Source organism: Leptidea sinapis, chromosome 3 (assembly GCF_905404315.1).
Source record: "Leptidea sinapis chromosome 3, ilLepSina1.1, whole genome shotgun sequence".
In the NCBI taxonomy this organism is placed as follows: domain Eukaryota; kingdom Metazoa; phylum Arthropoda; class Insecta; order Lepidoptera; family Pieridae; genus Leptidea; species Leptidea sinapis.
In genome coordinates this window covers 12,342,581-12,363,502 of record NC_066267.1, presented here as the reverse complement: position 1 = coordinate 12,363,502, position 20,922 = coordinate 12,342,581, and the positions used below count along the sequence as shown (strand labels likewise).

Sequence of the window (20,922 nt, the reverse complement as noted above, 5' to 3'; positions counted from 1 at the left end):
TCACAGCAGAACTGTCAAACCGTGCGTCAATAAATTCTCTCATAGAAATTATGTATGGACACATCAAAGGAAAAACAAATTTGTTGTTTTTATTTAATTTAGCAGCATTTTCCTATTTATTCACCTTTTAAACCTTCTCTGTACTTCCACAAATAATTCAAGACCAAAATTAGCCAAATCGGTCCAGCCGTTCTCGAGTTTTAGCGAGACTAACGAACAGCAATTCATTTTTATATATATAGATAGATAGATTACTATAATTTTAGAAATAACTTTAATAACATATTACACACAGATCTTTGGTTAACTTGATTCGTGTAAGTTAGTTGACACTAGAGTAGTGCCAACTAACTGTTGGTAGAATCATTACTGTGACGGTTGTGCCCTATATAAGCCACAGCGCTCAGTTCGAGTGAACATAAGTGTGAATTGTAAGGGGTAACGCTGCCCAAATTGTATTGAATAAACGATTTGTGAAAACTGTAAAATACAGTTATTTAAATTTTAAATTACCAACCCCTTCTACAAACGTCATAAGATTCTTTTTAATGTTAGAGAGGGCAAATGGGTCTGTAGGTTACCAAATGGAACGTAATAACTATCCGCACATGGTTGTGCGGAATACCAAAGGTCGAGGGATGCGTTACTGGCGTTTGCGGTGGGAGTATGCACTAGAGTTGAAGGTCTTTGTTGAAGTCGGTTCGGTTGGGAATACAGCAGATGATTCCAGAAAGTGGCCGCGAGGCCAAAATTCTAGCAAAACTCATGGCTCTGGATTAGTAGATGTGCGTGTAATTCCAACGGGGCATTGTGTGTTGTCAAATTAGGCTTCTGGTATTTAGCTGAACCACTACGTATTACCGTTTTCTTTTCTTTATCAAACAGCATTTATTGCTGCAGTGTTTGTTAGCTGGCCTTATAATAAATACCTTTTAAACGTACTTGAGGCCTGTTATTAATTATTGAAACACTCAATTTGTCTATGGGAATATTCTTCACTGCAAATTTAATAAATAGTTTTAGTTATTATTATTTATAGCTGACGGTACGCAGACGTGGTCGCTAAGGGCCTTATGAGAAAGCTAATGGTTGCTCAGAGGGCAATGGGCTCGCGAATTCCCATGCGAGATCAAATCAGAAATGAGGAGATCCATAGAAGAACCAAAGCTACCGACATAGTCCAAATGATTGCGAAACTGAAGTAGTGGGCAGGGCACATAGTTCGACGGACAGATGGCCGTTGGGGCAGTAAAGTCCTCGAATGGCGACCACGTACCGGAACACTCAGTGTTTGCTAGGTCCCCCACAAGATGGACCGTCGATCTGGTCAAGAACGCCGGTCAGGGGCAGCGCAGGACCGATAGTCTTGGAAATCTTTGGGGGAGGCCTTTGTCCAGCAGTGGACGTCTTCCGGCTGATGATGATGATAGCTTAAAATTGGGACGATTTCCATAACAAAAAGTTAATGGCGGCTGCATCTGTGCAGTTTGTTGTATACCATGCGTTGAACATGTTTACAGAATGATTGGAAATTTGTAAAACACGCTGCGATCTGTTCGCGACTGTTTGTTTTTCTACTCCAGTTAATTTTGGCTCGGCTGACGTCGAGTGAAGCAATGCCAAGGTTTCTCGGGCGTCTGCAAATGTTTTACATTCGTGCCTTAGTATAAAACATATTGTATCCTCGTAAATAATCTTGTTTTAAATGAGGCTTGAATATAACAACTAGCACGGTATGTTTAAATTTATGCAATCATTTGCAAAATAAACTTATGCTGAGTAATATGAATATCTTTTCTTTTTACCGTTAGCCATTTATGTTTCAAGTAGTTGTTAAGTCGTCTTCACACCCACGGGTGTGAATCCGAGAATAAATAAAAATAAATAACGAGATCCGTAGGAGATGTGCTATCACACGATCTGCCGTTGACAAGCTGAATAAGGTCTGGTGCAACCGCAACATCACTAAAGCCACGAAAGTCTTGCCTGATGAGAAGCTTAGTCTTCCCAATTCTCTTATATGGTAGAGAAACGTGGACGGTGCGCTTGAAACACTGACGCAAAATAGACACACTAGAAATGTGGTGCTGGCGGCGACTGCTGCGAATTCTTTGGACTGCGTTTCGGACCAATGTTTCGATATTGGAAGAACTAAAGGTAAAGGAGAGCTTATCGTCGACTGTACAAATACGAATCCTCAAGTACTTTGGGCACGTTACACGAAACCAAACTTCCTTGGAACGACTCATCGTCCAAGGATGAGTGGAAGGCAAGCGGTCACGAGGTCGGTCACCTACGCGTTGGACAGACCTGATAAAGGCTGCGACACAAACCACCATAGTCCAATATTCCCGTAACGCTGAAGATTGTGGCAAGTGGAGGTGCATTGCGAGGGCTGGATCTCATCATGCAACCACGACCACTCTGTCAAGAGTGATCGACTAAGGAGGAGGAGTTGTTAAATAGTACAAGTGTAGTAGCACTATTAGTCCACATGAAATGAAATGAAAAATGTTCATTTACGAAGGATTTACAAAAATCTATTTAACACGTTATTTAAACTGATGCCTCGCCACTGAAGCACTGATCGATAGCAAATTGGGTTTGGTTTAAATAAATTTTTGTTACAAAATAATTAATAAATATTGTTACAAAATTTGTTACAAAATAATTCATATATATTAATAATTAATTTACAAATATTGTACAATATTGTAGTCTGATCTTGAGAGAATCATCCAAAAGCAATTTTTTCCTCTATATGGAATCAGAAAAAATCCTTTAAAAAACTGCTTTCGTACGCTTCCCTAAAGGCCGGCAATGTTCTTGATCTTGCAATCACAAGATGCAACAAAAAGCGAGTGTGGGCGACGGTGATCAGAGAATTAACTTCGTGTCTGCTCACGTTGCACCGTTTAGTACGCTGTTATAAAGTTGCACGTTGTACGTTGTTATAAAGCACACACAAGAAATCAATGCTGTATCCGACTTTTCCAATTTGTAATTTTCTTTTTATAATCTTGTGTTTAACTTTGACTAAATATGTATAAGAAATGTATTTTTTGTGTAGGTGTTAATATGATGTAACAATGAAATATTATGTGATATAATGTTACAATTGTATTATTATATAATGACGTGGATCTAATGTAATTTGCATGCCCTTTTTGGCTAATGTGTTGATTCGTATAGAATTTTTTGTTAACTTATAAACACACATTATGCAAATAAAGTGCATATTGGGTAGGTCTGAGAATCGGACAACATTTATTTTTCATCCCTCTAAATGTTAAGGGTGGTCCACACGATTTTTTTTTTTAATTTTATTTAAATTTGTTTTATTATGAGACAGCATTAAAAAATACATACAACTTCAAATTTTCACCCATCTACGATCAACAGTTACTTTTGTATTGCGATTTTAATATCGGCAATACAACGTTTGCTGGGTCAGCTAGTTCATCTATAAACTCTTGCTCTCAATACTGTTGGTGATAGTTGCCAATTTGAATCTAAGTATAGATATCATTTATGAAAAAAAGTCAGAAACATATATGCTTTTGATTTGATTTATTTTAACATTTATTTATAAGAATTATATGATTTTATTTTTATTTGAATATGAACAATTCATAATTTAATAAATAATCTTATTTCTTACTTGACACCTGACCGCTCGCTTATCCTCCATTTTCATTAAAAATAAAACCGCCAAAGGAATTAAGAAAGTCCTGCTCGTGTGTAAGTTATGTTCGTCATTAAAACATAATTAGCGACACGATTACGTAGTTCAGTCACGTGGTAATGTGCACTCGGCGGCGCTCGGCGTCCGCTGCTAATGTTGCAACCTAGCCGATTTCATATCCGCTCTTAATGTTGCTTAATCTGGTACTGTTAACTGGCTGTGTATCCACACGCCTTGAAGACTTTTTTAGCTTGTTATCTTTGTAGTACCAGTGGGAGGCTCCTTGGCTCAGGAAGCCGGCTAGATTATGGGTACCACAACGGCGCCTATTTCTGCCGTGAGGCAGTAATGTGTAAACATCACTGTGTTTCGGTCTGAAGGGCGCCGTAGCTAGTGAAATTTCTGGGCAAATGAGACTTAACATCGTATGTCTCAAGGTGACGAGCGCAATTGTAGTGGCGCTCAGAATTTTTGGGTTTTTCAAGAATCCTGAGCGGCACTGCAATGTAATGGGTAGGGCGTATCAATTACCATCAGCTGAACGTCTTGCTCGTCTCGTCCCTTATTTTCATAAAAAAATAGTAGGTACAGAGGTTCCTCTCCACTAGGTTGGCTGCCGGCTCAGTGAACTTCGTCCTTTGCGCCAAGTAAAACATGTCCTCCACTCTGTCGAAACTAGTCCATTCTCGGATGTTTCGTAGCCGTGACGTCTTTCTACGTCCGGTGCATGGTTTTCCCTATTATTTGCCCGTCATGATGAGGTGTAAAAGTCGTCTCATGACGTAAGACGTGACGCAAATATGCTACTGGTCTCAGTTTGACGACTGCCAACACGATAGTACTCTGACACTCGAATTGTTCCATGTAAAGTCTATCGGACTTACAAATAAAATCGGCTTTATGCCAATTTTATTACAACTATATAATTATAACTAAGCATATACCAAGAATATGTAGAATGTTTACAAATAGACATTTTGCTTACGAATGGTTTGTTCGTATGGATAACGTTTCCCGCGTTTATTTGCAAGGCTGCTTGTCATTCGGAAAACTTCAGAATTATCATAGTATTGACAGTGTTGTCAATGATATTGTAAACATTTTGCATTTTCTTTTTTATCATCGTATAAGTTCTATAAGTCGTTGGTATGAGCCCATTGACCAGCGGTATGAATCTGCCTATCGAGCTCAAGTTACCTATGTCCAAGTTTTCTCGGCATTGTTGAACCGCCACGACATTTACTGAATCATCCATTTGTTCGGAAAGAGTAGGGCCCATGAAAATTTAATACAAGAAATTCACTGGCCTCTCTAGACTAATGGCAAATCATTAGAACAGTATAATCAGTAGCTACTTATATGTTAATGTGTGTTGTTAATCTCCGATATATGCATCCGGGGAGTGAATTAAGTATATAAAATCAAACAGAATGGCCTATTACTTAATAGTATACCTAGTTATTATGTATCTATTCCTATTGTAATGTTATATGTAGCATGTGCTATGATATATTATGATACAGCCATTTATACATATACACTCTGTGTCATTCAGTAAAAAAATCGACTATGAAACTAGCAACTATTATCTCTAGAAGCTAGGCGAGATTAGTCTGTACTGCGAAATATTATTATGTACTAGAATAATTTATGTCAGTCAATAGAATTAATTATTGTCCCAGTCCAATCTATCGAGGAAGCAACACGCCACTGATTACCTTATCATTCGAGATGTTTGCGGAAACACACCATTCACGCGTGCATCAGTAACACGTCCTTAGTTACTACCCTCGGCTTGACACAATAAATATGCCTTCGAAGGGAAATAGAGAATAGGGACGAGACGAGCAGGACGTTCAGTTGATGGTATTTGATACGCCCTGCCCATTACAAAGCAGTGCCGTTCAGGATTCTTGAAAAATAAAAAATCTGAGCGGCAACACAATAGCGCTCGTCACCTCGAGACATAAGATGTTAAGTCTCATTTTCCAGTAATGTCACTAGCTACAGCGTCCTTCAGACCGAAACACAATAATGCTTACACATTACTGCTTCACGGCAGAAATAGGCACCGTTGTGGTACCCATAATTTAGCTGTAGAGAATGTTCCGAAAACTGTTCTACCAGTCTCCAGCATCACACTACACACAATATATTGTCCCAGCGGAGACTCAACCCGCAGCCCGGTGCTCGATTGGCAAACGCCTATAAGAACGATTCCACCAAAAGCTCTTCAAATGTCTAGCGATTACCTTCGAGCAGTTAGTTACATTGTTATAAAATTTGAAATAATTTTTTTTTTGATCGATGCGGGACTCGAACCCACAACCTCTCGCGTTCCGTATAACAATTATTTTAGTGATAGCTTTGTGAAATCCGATATGTTTCATTATAACAGTAGCGTGTTGGTACTTAGACAATCTTATAACATACTAGTGGACCCAACAGACGTTGTCTTGTACACACGTCTTAACTTTGCAAAATCTGTCCAGCCGTTAGGAGGAGTTGAGTAACATACACATGAGCAGGAGAATTATATTATATGGACGGAATTGAGGATCTAAACCAATCTCAAATTCACTGAAACAAAAAAAATCATCAAAATCGGTCCAGCCGTTTAGGAGGTAGTTCAATTGTGAATCTAAACCATCCTCGAATCGCCTTGAACTCACACAAAAAAATTTATCAAAATCGGTCCAGCCGTCTAGGAGGAGTTCAGTGACATACACACGCACACAAGAATTATATATATAAAGATTTTGCATTTCAATTGACGAAACATATTGGATTATCAATAATATTATGTTAACATCTTAAGTATAATGTTTCTTGCAAATAAAATTTCATTACATTTCCTTGCGAGTACTCTTCCAACTGAGCTAACCCTTCGAGTGACGTATCGTGCATAAAATCTTGAATGCTTTGTTCAACTCTCAGATTTGTATATTAATCCTAGAAGTGAGGTTATCACTTTAAAAACATTGTTCACAAATTGTTTATACTGTTACTTATAGTACCGTACATAACACTACACTGTCAACGATATGTCGACTTTACATTATGCTAATTAGGTTCTAATCACAATGAATTGTTGATATTTCAATGATATGAATAATATACGATATGATCCTTCATATTTTAATGTTTGCTTACTAAATACGACGTACCTGTCAATGTGAGTAAAAACGTGATGTAAACTTAGCTTATATCTATTAACACTAATATTTACATTACGATTCGGATGATTACCAGGACACGAAAGTGTTGGGCATAACAATATACATATTGGATGAAAACTACTCAAATTTAAAAATGAGTTTATTAAATAATAAATAAACAAAAAAATCTTTATAGCCTGAGATGCCAGATGCCACTGCTCGATTTGCAGGCTTCTGTGTTTTAGATAAAACTAATTCTAAATAAACGTTGAGGGAGTAGGCAACATATTAGCGAAAGCTGCCTATAAAAAATGGCCGCATTTACTTGTAGTTCTTTTTTGATATAAAATTCTTTTGTGCCCACAATTTCCAAATTAATTTTAATTATGTATTGGAGATTAATCTTTTGTGCCTGTTGTTCGGGCATGCTACTGCACATCGTAAGCAAGTGGTGTGGTGTTTCTACTCCCTCCGTGTATCCACTGTATTAAAGTGCTTGATGTCACAGCCTTGGTAAATAGTTGATTGTTTAAGTGACAGTGGCCGGTTATAACATCGAAACTTTGGCGTATTTTTAGACGCTTTATATAAGCTTCACCTGTATGTATGTTTGTTTGTAACCGACTCATTTCGACCCACTTTATCGTTCAAACTTCGTAGATTTATTGAGGACCGATGACAATACATAAATTTGATAAAATAATAATAATTTTCAACTACTGTCTTTAAGGCAGGAATTGATGTTAATTTAAAATTTCAGCCATTATCTTTAACGATTTGTTATCTAATAAGTAATTATTAGGAAATTTTCGAATACCAAAGAGATTTTTTAATTCAACAATTCAAATAATAGTTTAAATAAACTAGAAACACTCGCTTTTTTACTTCGGTTTTCTATAAAAAGCGTGTTTTTTGTTTTTTTTTAAGTACTATTTCTTCTGTGTAGTCTGAGCAGGTTGTGTATCCTCTTTGATGTCACCGGAACTACATTCCATGTTAACCTGTATCCTTCACTATTCCTGTGTTGCCTTTTTCTCAAGCTAGTCGCGTGTCGCTTGTGTAACAACTCCCAGGCATATATTATACGGCCGTTCCCAATATCCAGTCTATCTCTTACTTGAGATAAAAATCGTATCTATCGTTGCCTTTTCTGTCCCAATAAACTTATCGACGGTAACTCACCTTATCCGTACACGCTGTCTGTCAATAGGACTGCGTATAGCTTACCAGCGATAGAAGTTTATCTGGAAATTGCAATTCACGCGTCCCAAAATAAGGCGATAAGAATGACTTATCGGGTATATACCTGTCAATAATCTGCTAGCTAATTACTGACAGTAGAAGGTAGTAATTTATCTCTATCTGTAGATAGTATATTGGGAACTGCCGATAATCTATTCGCCCTTTACTGCCTCCGGCTTGAAACTACCTTGACTCGTGATGTCGAAAGTTCCGCACCGACAAACACTTACCAACAACAATCAGTCGATATTACGAATTATTCACGTCATGGTCCTAGTTGCAAGTCTTACGAACACATTAAAATTGTTAAGAAGAAAAATGCTGTGCCACTCATGATTCTTGAAAAACCCAAAAATTCTGAGCGGCACTACAAATAAGCTCGTCACCTTGAGACAAGATGTTAAGTCTCATTTGCCCAGTAATTTAATTAGCTTTAGCGCCCTTCATACCGAAACACAGTAATGCTTACACATTACTGCTTCCAAAATTTAAAGAAATAAATTTTATTATGACTCTTCATGGTCAGTACATTTGTGAAAATTTAATATACGTTCACAAAAATCGTCACCTTTTTACTCTTAATAGTGATTTTCATTATTATAACACTAGAAATAGGGGATTGCTTGTAACTAATTCTAGTAGCCTGCATAAGATACATTATAGCTTTATTGCTTTGAGTTTTGCGCCGCTTCTTCTTTCTCAGAGCGCCATTTGCTTCCGAAGTGGTAGTAGTATCTAGTATATTTAAAATGAACATCAAAAATAATTCTAAAGGAATCAATTTTGAGAAAATAAATGCCTTTTTTGCCTTTATACTGACAATATTATGGTTGGTGATTAGTCCCCAACAAGTAATCCTCTCGATTTCCAAAACACTTGTAATTAAAAAACAAATTGACCCACTGAAAAAACAACTGAATCTTTTTTTTTACAGTTTTTATCGGACTTTTGGTGTTCGTTTTATAATAATAACTAGCTGACCCAGCAAACGTTGTATTGCCGATATTAAAATCGCGATACAAAAGTAACTGTTGATCGTAGATGGGTGAAGTTGTGTGTTTTGTAATGCTGACTCACAATAAAAAAAAACACAAAATGTCAAGAAAATTAAAAAAACAAATTGGCGTGGACGACCCTTTAAATTTAGGGGGATGAAAATTAGATGTTGTCCGATTCTCAGACCTACCCAATATGCACCCAAAATTTCATGAGGATCGGTCAAGCAGTTTCGAAGGAGTTTAACTACAAACACCGCGACATGAGAATTTTATATATTAGATAACAATATCATTTATTTCAGGCCACATATAGCCAATATAATGTTAGTAACATCTCATTCTAGTGTTAGTAACACATTAAATACATTTAGTATTGTAAATATAGTTATAAGATTTGTTTTATTTGAATACTTTAATTTTAAAAGCCAATGTCTATTCATTAAATTATCAAAAGTATTCACTACATTTAAAACAATATTGGAACTTTTACTAATGCGGTCTCTAATAGAAAAACGACTTCTCTACAACTGCTAGTTTCGTTCCGTTTAAATAAATGATGGATGTTATCCGGACCTTATTCCGAGCGACATGCCAAGACATTACTTTTCTTTTCGCTGTACAGTAACCCGTGTACGCCAGCAAAGTTTTGACCAGTCTTCTAAGACCCTTAATCGAGGGAAAAAGGAGTACCATGTCATCCGAGTTATTGACATTTAACCCACCAATATGACATCCGACATGGGCTGAACTAAGTTCCTCGATCAGTGCGTCGACGTAGAGATTGAATGGGATCTGAGAAGTCAGTCCGCCCTGCCTAACACCACAAATTCAATGTGTATGTATCAGAATATGACGTGGGGTCTCAACTGGTTTGTTGCACCCACACACTCACTTTCAGAGTTCATTTTCTAGGTACATATTTTCTCAAAATAAAAAAAAATATGCGCGCGGAATATAAAAATCAGAAAAAATGTATAAAAATCCATTTAAAACGGTTCTTCATTGAAAATTATTTTAGCCCTTAATAAATGAAATATACAGACCTACCTATAAGTTATTTTTTGATTTTACGTTTTTTATGACACTGCTGTACATCCCGTGTTCAAAGAAAAGTAGGTTAGTAGAGATGAACAAGGATAAAGGTTGTTGGTGATGTCACCAGGCGTACGAGAGACGGTTCCCGAGCTGCCCACAGATCCCGGTGGTGCTCGAGTGTGTCATCACCGACGACAGCTGGAGTGCTGACGACTCCCAGCGGCACACAACACGCCGGTGCCAGCTCAACGTGGAGGCGCCTTATCTGCTTAAGAAGGTAGGTGTCAACCAGGGAGTTTTAAACAATTTCCTTCACTACTAAGATTAACATTTAAATAATTAAAAAAACAGCGTGCACTTACAAAAGTGACTTTAAATGAACGCACTCCACTGTACGGTGTCAAGGATACTTACTACCACAGGATGAACTTCGGGATAAACTTTCCAATATGGACCATCGATTTAAATGCCCATATTTGTAGATAGTACTCACTAAAAGAAAGCGTTTTGCAAAGTTGTAGGTTGCGGAAACTTATGGTTCATGATATACATTTTTTTTTTACTTTTCAGACGAGTTACGTACTCCTGACTTTAACAGTTAGTGATTGCAATGAGAAATATTTTATGTTTCTGTCAATACAGAGTAGCTTTAGTTAAAAATAATAATAATTTAAGCTCAATCCCTGTATAATACAAGTTGAACATATAAAATCTTTTGCCAGAAACTAAAGGTTGGTTAGGTTAAGTTAGAACGTTAATGCATCAGGGCGTCAGCACGGGGCTCTTTCCTTCCGAATGACACAGGTGCTTTCTGGGCACGGCTGCTTCGGGAAGTACCTGCACTCGGTCGCTAGGAGGGAACCTAGTCCCGCCTGTCACCACTGCGACTGCAGTGAGGACTCGGCTCAGCATATGGCAGTATGCCCGGCCTGGGTAATTCAGCGCCGGGCCCTCACTGCAGTCATTGGAGAGGATTTCTCGCTGCGGGTCGTCATACGCTCCTTGAACGGCTGCGAAAGGCATTTTACCGCGGTCGCGACCTTCTGCGAGGACGTCATCTCGCAGAAGGAGGTGGCGGAGCGGGCTCGGGACGACGATGTCCACTCGGACCGTATCCGTCGCCGGCGAACCGGGCGGCGGAGGGGCGCCTCTGAGTGTGGCCGCGGGTGGACGGGACGGGTTTACCCATGCACCCGCCTTAGTGATCAGCCGCGAAGGGGCGACGTCCGCGTGTACCTGGACGCCGCCTAACTGAGATTTTATATAGAAGATGGTGCCCGCACTCTTGCGGGCACGCGCCAGGAGGAGTACCGGATGTGTTAATAACGTCGTCCCCGAACTCCTCCTACCAAGGTTTGGTATGGTACACCGTGTGGTTTTGTCGATGGGGTGATGGCCCGTGGGGGTTTCCACACGTATAAAAAAAAGAATGTTAATACATGTGAGCCCGGGCAACAACCAGTATTTATTGTAATATTTCAGATAACAGAATCTAGATAAGATTAAAGATTAAAGGCTTCATGAGACATACGTAAACGAGAATAATAATTAATAATATAATAAAGTAAAACGAGATAATGGTAAGTAAAGAAAATATCAAATTAATTTCATTCTATTAACTACATAGCGCTATTCTAACCTTAAAACTTTAACCATGAATATCTCCATAACCATGAGGTTCCGCAGGGTGGGGAAGGCACAAGGGGGAGCCCCCCCCTCTCCTACGCCCCCTCTCACCCCTAAAACATCATATATCAATGGTCCATATTGGAAAATTTAACCGAACTTCCTTTACCCACGGTGTACACAGAACGATACCATAAGGCCGCCATAGCTCCTGTGATTCTTTTGGAGTTGGGAGAGAGAGTGGCGGTGATAACTTTCCATCAGGTGACGGTTCCGTTTGCTCGTTTGTCTTCTTCTTAACAGTAATAATAACAGTAACAGTTATTCGGCGGAAATAGTGTTCTCGCCAATCTGGGGGACATTTAGACGATAGTATTTTCAAAAAGTAAAAGAACCAAGATTTTTTTAAATAATTATTTAAAAGTTGATTTTATTATCAATTGATGATGATGATGTGGTATCAGATGATTGGCGTCGACTACGTGTACTTCATCCAGAAGAACCACCTGGACCTCAAGGACAGGCAGCTGGAGATCGAAGCCACTAACGAGACCTTCGCGAGCAGGGTCTCCGTCGTCGAGAAGTGTCGCTATTATGTAAGTCATTTACGCACCTGGCTTGGATGGTGGACCACTGAACCGTTAGTTTTTGGTCCATATACCAGTGGGAGGCTCCTTTGCACAGGATGCCGGCTAGATTATGGGTACCACAACGGCGCCTATTTCTGCCATGAAGCAGTTATGTGTAAACGTTACTGTGCTTCGGTCTGAATGGCGCCGTAGCTAGTGAAATTAATGGGTAAATGAGACATAACATCTTATGTCTCAAGGTGACGAGCGCAATTGTAGTGCCGCTCAGAATTTTTGGGTTTTTCAAGAATTCTGAGCGGCACTGCATTGTAATGGTCAGGGCGTATCAATTACCTTCAGCTGAACGTCCTGCTAGTTTCGTCCCGTGTTTTCATAAAATATATATATAAAATGTATGATGACTTATCTATATTGTTCCTGCCGCTTATTCCACCTTTGCAACACAACCCACAACCTTACATATCATCCTCTCAATCTGGATGTGTGCCGTTCCTCCATAATGCAGTGGCTAGGATATCTCAACCACATACACATTGGAAGAAATTACTTGCACGGTGTTCCCACGACGATACGATAATAATTCTTGAAAATCGTAAATTGTTCTTAGGTACACACAAAGAGGATGTAAATACTACGTAATAAGAGGCGGCACTGCCTAAGTAAAAATGAAACGCGATTTGACATAAGTTTGAAATAGTCGTAATTACAGTACCTATGGCGATTGCCGACGAAGTATAATCCGGCTAAGTTTGAAAGCGAACAGTTACTTAAAACGTAGTGGATTTCGGCTATCTCCGTTTTTTAACAAAATTATAGCCGTCATCTGCCAATATATCAATGACTGCACGTTTCATACAATCGAGTGAATCGCTTTTTTCTTAGAGAGGATCCCTAGGCTGGGTACACATAAAAAACAACGGGTAACGATAGGCCTCCTTCCTTTCTTCTTTCGTTTATTTTATTTACTAGCTGACAGCAAACGTTGTTTTGCCATATAAATTATTTTTAGAGTTAGACCGTTTCTTGGACATTGTAACATTAGGTACCTTACTTTTCTAAAATTAAAGATTTTTTCTAAAGTAAACGTAGCTTTAGTTACTCCTTATTACATCAGCTATCTGGCAATAAAAGTCCCGCCAAAATCAGTCTAGCAATTTAAGAAAAAAAATGTAATTATTTACGACATCACATTAGAAACCTCAAAAACAACAGTGTTGCTCCACTATTTAATGGATGTTATTATAGATATAAACCTTCCTCTTCAATCACTCTTTCCTGCATCAAAATCCGTTGCGTAGTTTTAAAGATTTAAGCATACATAGGGATATAGGGACAGAGAAAGCAACTTTGTTTTATACTATATAGTGATTTGGACCCGGCCAAGAACAAAAGCGTATGAAAGCCAGCGAAACGAAAAAATTTTTTTGTCACTCGCATACGGTGAACCGTACGAGCTAGTGATAACTACCATACCAGCCGCACACATCATTCTAGAGTGTAGGAGTGTGGCCACATACCGGGCCAAACACCTGGGGTCACCGAGGACTCTCCCCGAGGTCATGGATGACATCAGAGGTTTGATACACTACCTTGAGGAGCTGGGCTGGCAGGATTAGCCGCCCACCTCACCACGCAAAATAGGCGCGCTGTAGTCGTCGAGTAGCGGATAGTGATAACCTATACCATACCGAATAATCAATAGTCCATGACTATGGACGAGTAGTTAACGGCCGTTCCCAATATTCAGTCTATCTCTTACTTGAGATAAAAATCGTAACTGTCCCAATAAACTTATCGACGGTAACTCACCTTATTCGTACACGCTGTCTGTCAATGGGACAATGTATAGCTTACAAGCGATAGAAGTTTGTATGGAAATTGCAATTCACGCATCCCAATATAAGACGATAAGAATGACTTATCGGGACAGTTTCACATTATTGACAGCTAAACAGCTAATTACTGACAGTAGAAGGTAGTAATTTATCTCTATCTGTAGATAATATATTGGGAACGACCGTAAAACGCTACACTTGTTCTTTGGCACGTATCGCTTAAAAATTGCGAATTAAAGAATACGTTCGTAATGTGCTCTTTTTTTTAAAGAATTACATGTCTCGATATATATCTATAAAAAATGAAAGTAATTAAAAATGCAAATTACTAGAGGAAACCGTAAAACGAAATTCTACCTTGTGACATAAAAAAAGACGAAAAAACGCCGAAATTAACTTGTCGTTGTGGAATTGGATACTATTTAATAGATGATAAGAACAAGGCGCAAGAAACTCTCCCAGCATTCTTTAATTTGCGCTCTTGTTAATAAAATATACAATATTGTACTGTCATTGCTATTGCTATAAAATAATCATAATCTAGTTCCAGGCTGTCCGATTACTTAGATATTCAGCTGTGGAGTAGTTGGATTTACGACAGAGCGATTTTTTAATAAAACATTTAGATTTACTTATAGATAATGCCTGAACAGTGGCTGTGACTTTATTATAAAAGTGTATACATTTACCCTTAAAACTATTATGTATCTTATGAAGCCTACTAGAATTAGTTACAAGCAATCCCTTATTTATAGTGTTATAAAAATGAAAATCACTATTTATTGTCTGTGCCGCAAACTAAAATCTTTGAAAACAATAAAACTAACAAGAAGAAAAAAATTATTGAAGTAGGCGTTACTTTGAGGAAATCCATAATTATCCAAACGTTATGAGTTTTCTTTAGTGTTAAGTTGCCAATATTTGTCTTTTAAGCAATTCAACACGTGTTTCGCCTCTACACAAGGCATCATCAGGACATGTTGACTCGCCAAAATCTGGCACTCGTGCTGTTGTTTAAAAAACTTATTGGCGGAATTAACACTAAAGAAACTTCAAAACATTTGGATAACAAGAAGTAAAAAAATACGTAATAGAATTTCGTATCTCACAGCTCTTGTATGGAATATTAAATTGTAATGAGACTTTGTATACATAACGTGAATAATCATGCCCGAAGCCATGTTAAACCATTTGACAAAGGATTCAGTCCCCGGCAAGCCTCGGGCGTGTTTGTGTAAAGGTTGGTCGTTAATGCTGAAAGGATGTGTTATGTGAAATTCACTTTTCTGCGAATGAAAATTATTAAACCGCTATTGTTCCCCATAACAATGTCCGTATAATAAGCCTGGTGTATTATGTTAGGACGTTTATTAATGGTAATAACAAGGGAACTGCAAAATAGAGTTACATGTTTTTTTTTATGAAAATAAGGGATGAGGAGGATAACGCTCAGCTGATGGTAATTGATATGCCCTGCCCGTTACAATGCAGTGCCGCTCAGGACTCTTGAAACCCCAACAATTGTGAGCGGCACTACAGTTGCGCTCGTCACCTTGAGACATAAGATGTTAAGTTTCATTTTGCTCAGTAATTTCACTAACTACGGCGCCCATCAGAATCGTCGGAACACAATAATGCTTTCGCATTACTGCTTCACGGCAGAAAGGCGCCGTTATTGTACCCATAATCCAGCCGGTATCCTGTGCAATAAAGCCTCCCACTGGTTTAAGTATACGATATTATTCATTCTCTTCACAATTTACTATAAAGGAAAGTAGAAAGGTTAAAAATTCTATATTCTATTAGGGATCGTAACTTGACTATTCAGAAAAAAAATTAAGTTACAATGAGGTTTTAATACTTATCTTTAAATGGCGCATAAAAATCGCCATTTGATATACAGAAATATGTGATCTGACATTTATCTGACATTCTGACCTTGTTTGACATTGTTAAAACGAACTGTATTTATGATTGAGCTATTTAAGTTACATACGATTTTATTCATTTTAGATTTCTGCTTTTCTTTCTCTCTTTTATCTATATACTATATACCAGTGGGAGGCTCCTTTGCACCGGATGCCGGCTAGATTATGGGTACCACAACGATGGCTATTTCTGCCGTGAAGCAGTAATGTTACGCATTATTGTGTTTCGGTCTAAAGGGCGCCGTAGCTAGTGAAATTACTGGGCAAATGAGATCCGACATATTATTATGTCTCAAGATGACGAGCGCAGTTATAGTGCCGCTCAGATTATTTAGGTTTTTCAATAATCCTGAGCGGCACTGCATTGTAATGCACAGGGCATATTAATTACCAACAGCTGAATTTCCTGCTCGTCTCGTCCCTTATTATCATTTAAAAATAATCTATTTTCACAATGTCGAAACTTACACTACCCCATGCTCGTCAACATTTTTAAAAAGGGATCAAATTTATCCGTATCAGATATTATAGTTAATGTCATAGTAATATATACATTTATTTCATAATTTACTATTTGTCTTGTCATAGTATAATATAAGATCTGTGTTCCTAATCAGAACGCGTTCTCCTGTGGATAATAAGGTCACAACTTAAGTGGTATATATTTATTTTATATTTTTCAATATCGCAGACTATCATAAAATATCGCAGTATATAAAAGGTACGTCGAGAACGTGAGGAGTCTCGAGGATTTTCTAGAAGGCTGTAAGACCGAGGCGTGCATAGCATCTAGGCAAATAGGCAATGCCTATCTCGATAAGTACCTTAAGTCGAAGAGTAAGCAGAAAACACGCAAACATGGTGTTCTTAGACAAGTTTACGTCTGTAAAGCTAGAAATAAAGTCGGCAGAATCACTCGTTTTATATCTCAAAATTTAGTGCTCATTTAGTGCTAATTTAGTGCTGATAACAGATATTTGGTGCTGTGATAGGGGGACAAAAAATATGAACACTGCTAACTTTTCATTAAGCTAGCAGTGTACCATTCGTGACCGCGTTATGATACAGTTGGAGCGAGAGGCACATCAGCTTATAATTTAGTGCTCAATTAGTGCTGCCTGTACAAGCAAACAGATTTTTCAAAAAAAAATTTTTTCAGTTTTTAAGTATAGATAACTGACATACCGATACGAGCAATCATAGAGCTGAAAGATGACTTTAAAATCGGTATTGGTGAAATTGAAAAGAGTTACTAATTAGTGCTCAATTAATGCTACCGGTAAACCCAGAATTTTTTTTAGAAAAATCTTTTTCAACTGCCCGCTAAAAAAATCGAAGATTTTCAATAATCGAAAAGTTATGGGTATTATTCTGTATTGCAAATATCGATTTTTTATCAGATCTCAACGTTATAAGGTCACAGAAAACTACCCTGACTCCCCTCGCGATGTAGCCGATGTGTGTGTGTGTGTGTGTGTTAAATTTTTTTTATTTTTTTTCAAAGCAACTACTGCTAATATAACGACGCCAGCAGTCTTAAGAGTGAGAAGAAAAGTATAGAACGGAAACTAATGGAATTAAAAGACGTCCTCATTTAGTGCTCAATTAGTGCTACCAGTATAGCAAAGGATTTCTGAAAAATATATATTTTTTTTTCATATCAACTACTGCTAGTATCACGACGCTAGCAGCCTTGAGAGCTAGAGAGAGACTTTAAAACGGAAACTAATCGAATTGAAAGACGTCACTATTTAATGCTGAATTACTGCTGTCGTTGTAGTAAAGGAGTTTAGAACAATATTTTTTTTTTTATTTTTTTTCAAAGCAATTACTGCTAGTGTAACGACGCCAGCAGTTTTGAGAGCTAGAAGAAGACTCGAAAACGGAAACTAATGGAATTAAATGACGCCACCCTTTAGTGCTCAATTAGTGGTGTCAGTACAGCAAAAGATTTTTTTTTTTTCAATACAACTACTCCTAATATAACGATGCTAGCAGCCTTAAAAGCTAGAAGGAGACTTTAAAACGGAAATTAATGGAATTGAAAGACGTCACTATTTAGCGCTGAATTAGTGCTGTTATTGTAGTAAAGGAGTTTTGAAAATTAAATTTATTTTTGGTGTTTTTTCAAATTAACTACTGCTTGTATAACGACGCCAACAGTCTAAAGAGCGAGAAGAAGACTATATATGTCAATAATTACATATTTAAACGTAATAACTAATCCTTTTACACTAATATTTGTGTGGCCTCCATAATGTTCTTCGTCACTTAACGCTAACAAATTTATTATGACAGTCGAATTGAAAATATTTCTGCGAAATGTAATTAAACTATGATAAAAATTGATTATACTGCACTAATTGAGCAATAAATAGTGACGTCTTTCAATTCCATGAGTTTCCGTTTTGGAGTCTCCTTCTAGCTTTTAAGACTGCTGACGTCGTTATATTAGCAGTAGTTGCTTTGAAAAAAAATAAAAACAATTTATTTTTTAAAAATACTTTTTTTTTATGGAATAGGAGGACAAACGAGCGTACGGGTCACCTGTTGTTAAGTGATCACCGCCGCCCATACTCTCTTGCAACACCAGAGGAATCACAGGAGCGTTGCCGGCCTTTAAGGAAGGTGTACGCGCTTTTTTTGAAGGTACCCATGTCGTATCGTCCCGGAAACACCGCACAAGGAAGTTCATTCCACAGCTTTGTAGTACGTGTAAGAAAGCTCCTTGTAAACCGCACTGTGGAGGACTGCCACACATCCAGATGGTGAGGATGATATCCTAACTTGTGGCGTGTCGTGCGAAGGTGGAATTCGGCGGCAGGAATTAGGTAAAACAGCTCTTCGGAACACTCCCCGTGATAAATGCGGTAGAAGACAAACAAAGAAGCGACGTCTCTACGCAACGCCAAGTTATCCAGCCGTTCACAGAGTACTGGGTCCCCGACAATTCGCGCTGCTCTGCGTTGCACGCGGTCAAATGGATCGAGCTGATACTGGGGTGCGCCAGACCAGAGATGACAGCAATACTCCATGTGTGGCCGGACCTGCGCTTTGTACAGCGCTAGAATGTGGGCCGGCTTGAAGTATTGCCGTGCTCTATTAATGACGCCCAGTTTCTTTGAAGCCAATTTGGCTTTGCCCTCCAGATGGCCACGGAATTGGCAATCGCTCGAGATTTCGAGACCCAGTATTCCGATACTAGGCGAGGCTTTTAGGGAAGTGTTGTCGAAGAGCGGTGATGCGACAAATGGGGTTTTTTTAGTGGTAAACGCGCAAACTTGAGTCTTCTGGGGGTTAAATTGGACAAGGTTCAATTTACCCCATTGCGCGACCTTCTCAAGAGAGGACTCGATAGAAGACACAAGTTTCTCCCGGCACTGGTCGACGATTTCCCGAGAGAGACGTGCATGGCCCGTGTATACGGCATCACCAGTGCTGTCATCTGCATAGCAATGAATGTTGGAGGTGTCCAACATATCATTGATATGCAGAAGAAACAGCATAGGAGATAGCACACAGCCTTGGGGCACTCCAGCATTCTCGGGCTTCGGGTTCGAGCAATGTCCGTCGACAACGACCTGTATGCTGCGCCCAGTGAGGAAGCTGGAGATCCACTTGCACAAGCTCTCGGGAAGCCCAAATGATGGAAGTTTAGAGAGGAGCGCCTTATGCCATTCACGATCAAAGGCCTTCGCTATATCCAGGCTAACTGCCAGGCCTTCCCCCTTGCTTTCAATAGCCGCAGCCCATCTATGTGTTAGGTATACCAGAAGATCACCTGCCAACCGACCATGGCGAAACCCGTATTGTCGGTCGTTGATCAACTGGTGACCCTCAAGGTACAGGGTGGCGCAATAGAACGTGCATATTGCATCATCTTTTTTCGCGGGGTAGAAAGTGCGCGGGCGGAGGGAGTCTGCATCGTTGGGTAGGCGGGCTCATGGAGTTTTAGTCACTATGAGTCACTTCGACGGGAAGCGTCGTGCATTTTGCGTGCGCGCATTTTACGAGAACTCTCGTTCATACATCGTTACTAGGCGTTTATATTGTTCTGAATATGGACTACGGCAAATTAGTGAAGCTCCGAGTGCTAATTTAATTAAAATATGGGTACAGCGTTTTGAAGAGACTGGTTCAACGTTTAAATCACAAGCAAAAGGTCGTCCAAGAACATCTAGGACCGACAACAATATTGAGAGAGTTATGCAGTCTGTACGAGGAGATCCACAAATGTCTACTCGCAAGAGATCGTCTGTCTTACACTTATTGAGACGAAGTTTGCAACGAATTTCAAACTTGGATCTTAAACTGCATCCTTACAAGCTGCAGTTAACACAAGAATTGAAAGAGTCTGACTTCGGAGCAAGGCTCGCATTTGCTAATGAAATGCTTAATCGATATTCCAATTTTGACAATATCCTTTTCTCAGATGAGGCCCACTTCCATATCAATGGGTTCGTAAACTGTCAAAATTGTCGTTACTGGAACAGTGAGAATCCCAAACTCAAGCACCAGAAACCACTGCATAGTCCTAAAGTGACAGTATGGGCAGCAATCTCTGGTAGAGGAATAATTGGACCGTTTTTCTTTGAAAAAGCGCGGGGGCAAAACGTCACTGTTAATACCGAACGCTATGTTGGAAGGTTTTTTGGCTCCAGAGCTTGAAAGTTCAAGAATAGTGAATTCTAGGACTTGGTTTCAACAAGACGGAGCTACCTGTCACACATCAAATGACTCCATGGCGGTTGTGAAACAGATGTTCCCTGGCAGACTGATTTCGAAAAGAGGTGATATCCCATGGCCCCCACGTAGTGCAGACGTG

General features: G+C 38.9%; 1 protein-coding gene across 1 annotated transcript in view; it reads left to right on the top strand.

Moving 5' to 3' along the window:
• LOC126979338 (protein real-time) overlaps window positions 1-20,922 on the top strand; it is a 48,425-nt gene that overhangs the window by 18,674 nt on the left and 8,829 nt on the right. Inside the window, exons 2-3 of the mRNA XM_050828581.1 lie at window positions 10,246-10,395; window positions 12,209-12,340. Of these exons, the coding sequence (XP_050684538.1) occupies window positions 10,246-10,395; window positions 12,209-12,340 (282 nt within the window). The remainder of the gene's footprint in view (window positions 1-10,245; window positions 10,396-12,208; window positions 12,341-20,922) is intronic.